General features: G+C 62.4%; 1 protein-coding gene across 1 annotated transcript in view; it reads left to right on the top strand.

The window, feature by feature from the left end:
* The window catches only part of MRPL16 (mitochondrial ribosomal protein L16), a gene marked incomplete at its 5' end in the record, with an annotated part of 1,369 nt that overhangs the window by 518 nt on the left and 220 nt on the right, over positions 1–631 (top strand). Inside the window, one exon of the mRNA XM_010284368.1 lies at positions 318–631. This exon is cut by the window's right edge and continues 220 nt beyond it. Coding sequence (XP_010282670.1) covers positions 318–631 — 314 coding nt within the window. The remainder of the gene's footprint in view (positions 1–317) is intronic.

Here is a 631-nt window from a genome sequence, read left to right as displayed (position 1 = left end):
TCCCAGGCTGGAGACCCCTGTCTGGTGCTGAGCCCTCCTGTGGGTGGTGAAAACTCCAGACCACCACCCAGAGGGGACCGGTGCCAGACTGACTCCAAAAAGCTGGATTGACTGAGCTACCTCCGTCAGGAAGGGCCTCAGTTTCCCCAGCGAGGGGATAAAGAATGTAATACTGAGCTTGAATTGGAAAGGCAGCTTTGAGGTGTCCCCAGTGAGGCTGCTCCCCCTAAAAAGTGCATGTGAAAGGTCGGGGGGACCCTTTTCCCCCTCGCCCTGCCAACGCTCAGCCCCTGAGGAACCCTGTCCTTCCCCCACAGGCCTTGGGGGGCGGGTACCTCCACTGGGGCCACTTCGAGATGATCCGCCTGACCATCGGCCGCAACATGGACCCCAAGACCATGTTTGCCATCTGGCGCGTGCCAGCCCCTTCCAAACCGGTGACGCGGAAGAGCCTGGGACACCGCATGGGGGGCGGCAAGGGCCCCATCGACCACTACGTGACAGCGGTGAAGAGCGGGCGTCTGGTGGTGGAGGTAGGCGGGCACTGCGAATTTGAGGAGGTGAAGCCCTTCCTCACACAGGTGGCCAGGAAACTGCCCTTCCCCGCCGTCCCCATCAGCCGCGACGGCCT

This window comes from Phaethon lepturus, unplaced genomic scaffold, assembly GCF_000687285.1.
Source record: "Phaethon lepturus isolate BGI_N335 unplaced genomic scaffold, ASM68728v1 scaffold26010, whole genome shotgun sequence".
NCBI lineage: Eukaryota > Metazoa > Chordata > Aves > Phaethontiformes > Phaethontidae > Phaethon > Phaethon lepturus.
The sequence above is the reverse complement of the archived record's forward strand: the minus strand, read 5'-3'. Positions and strand labels throughout refer to the sequence as shown.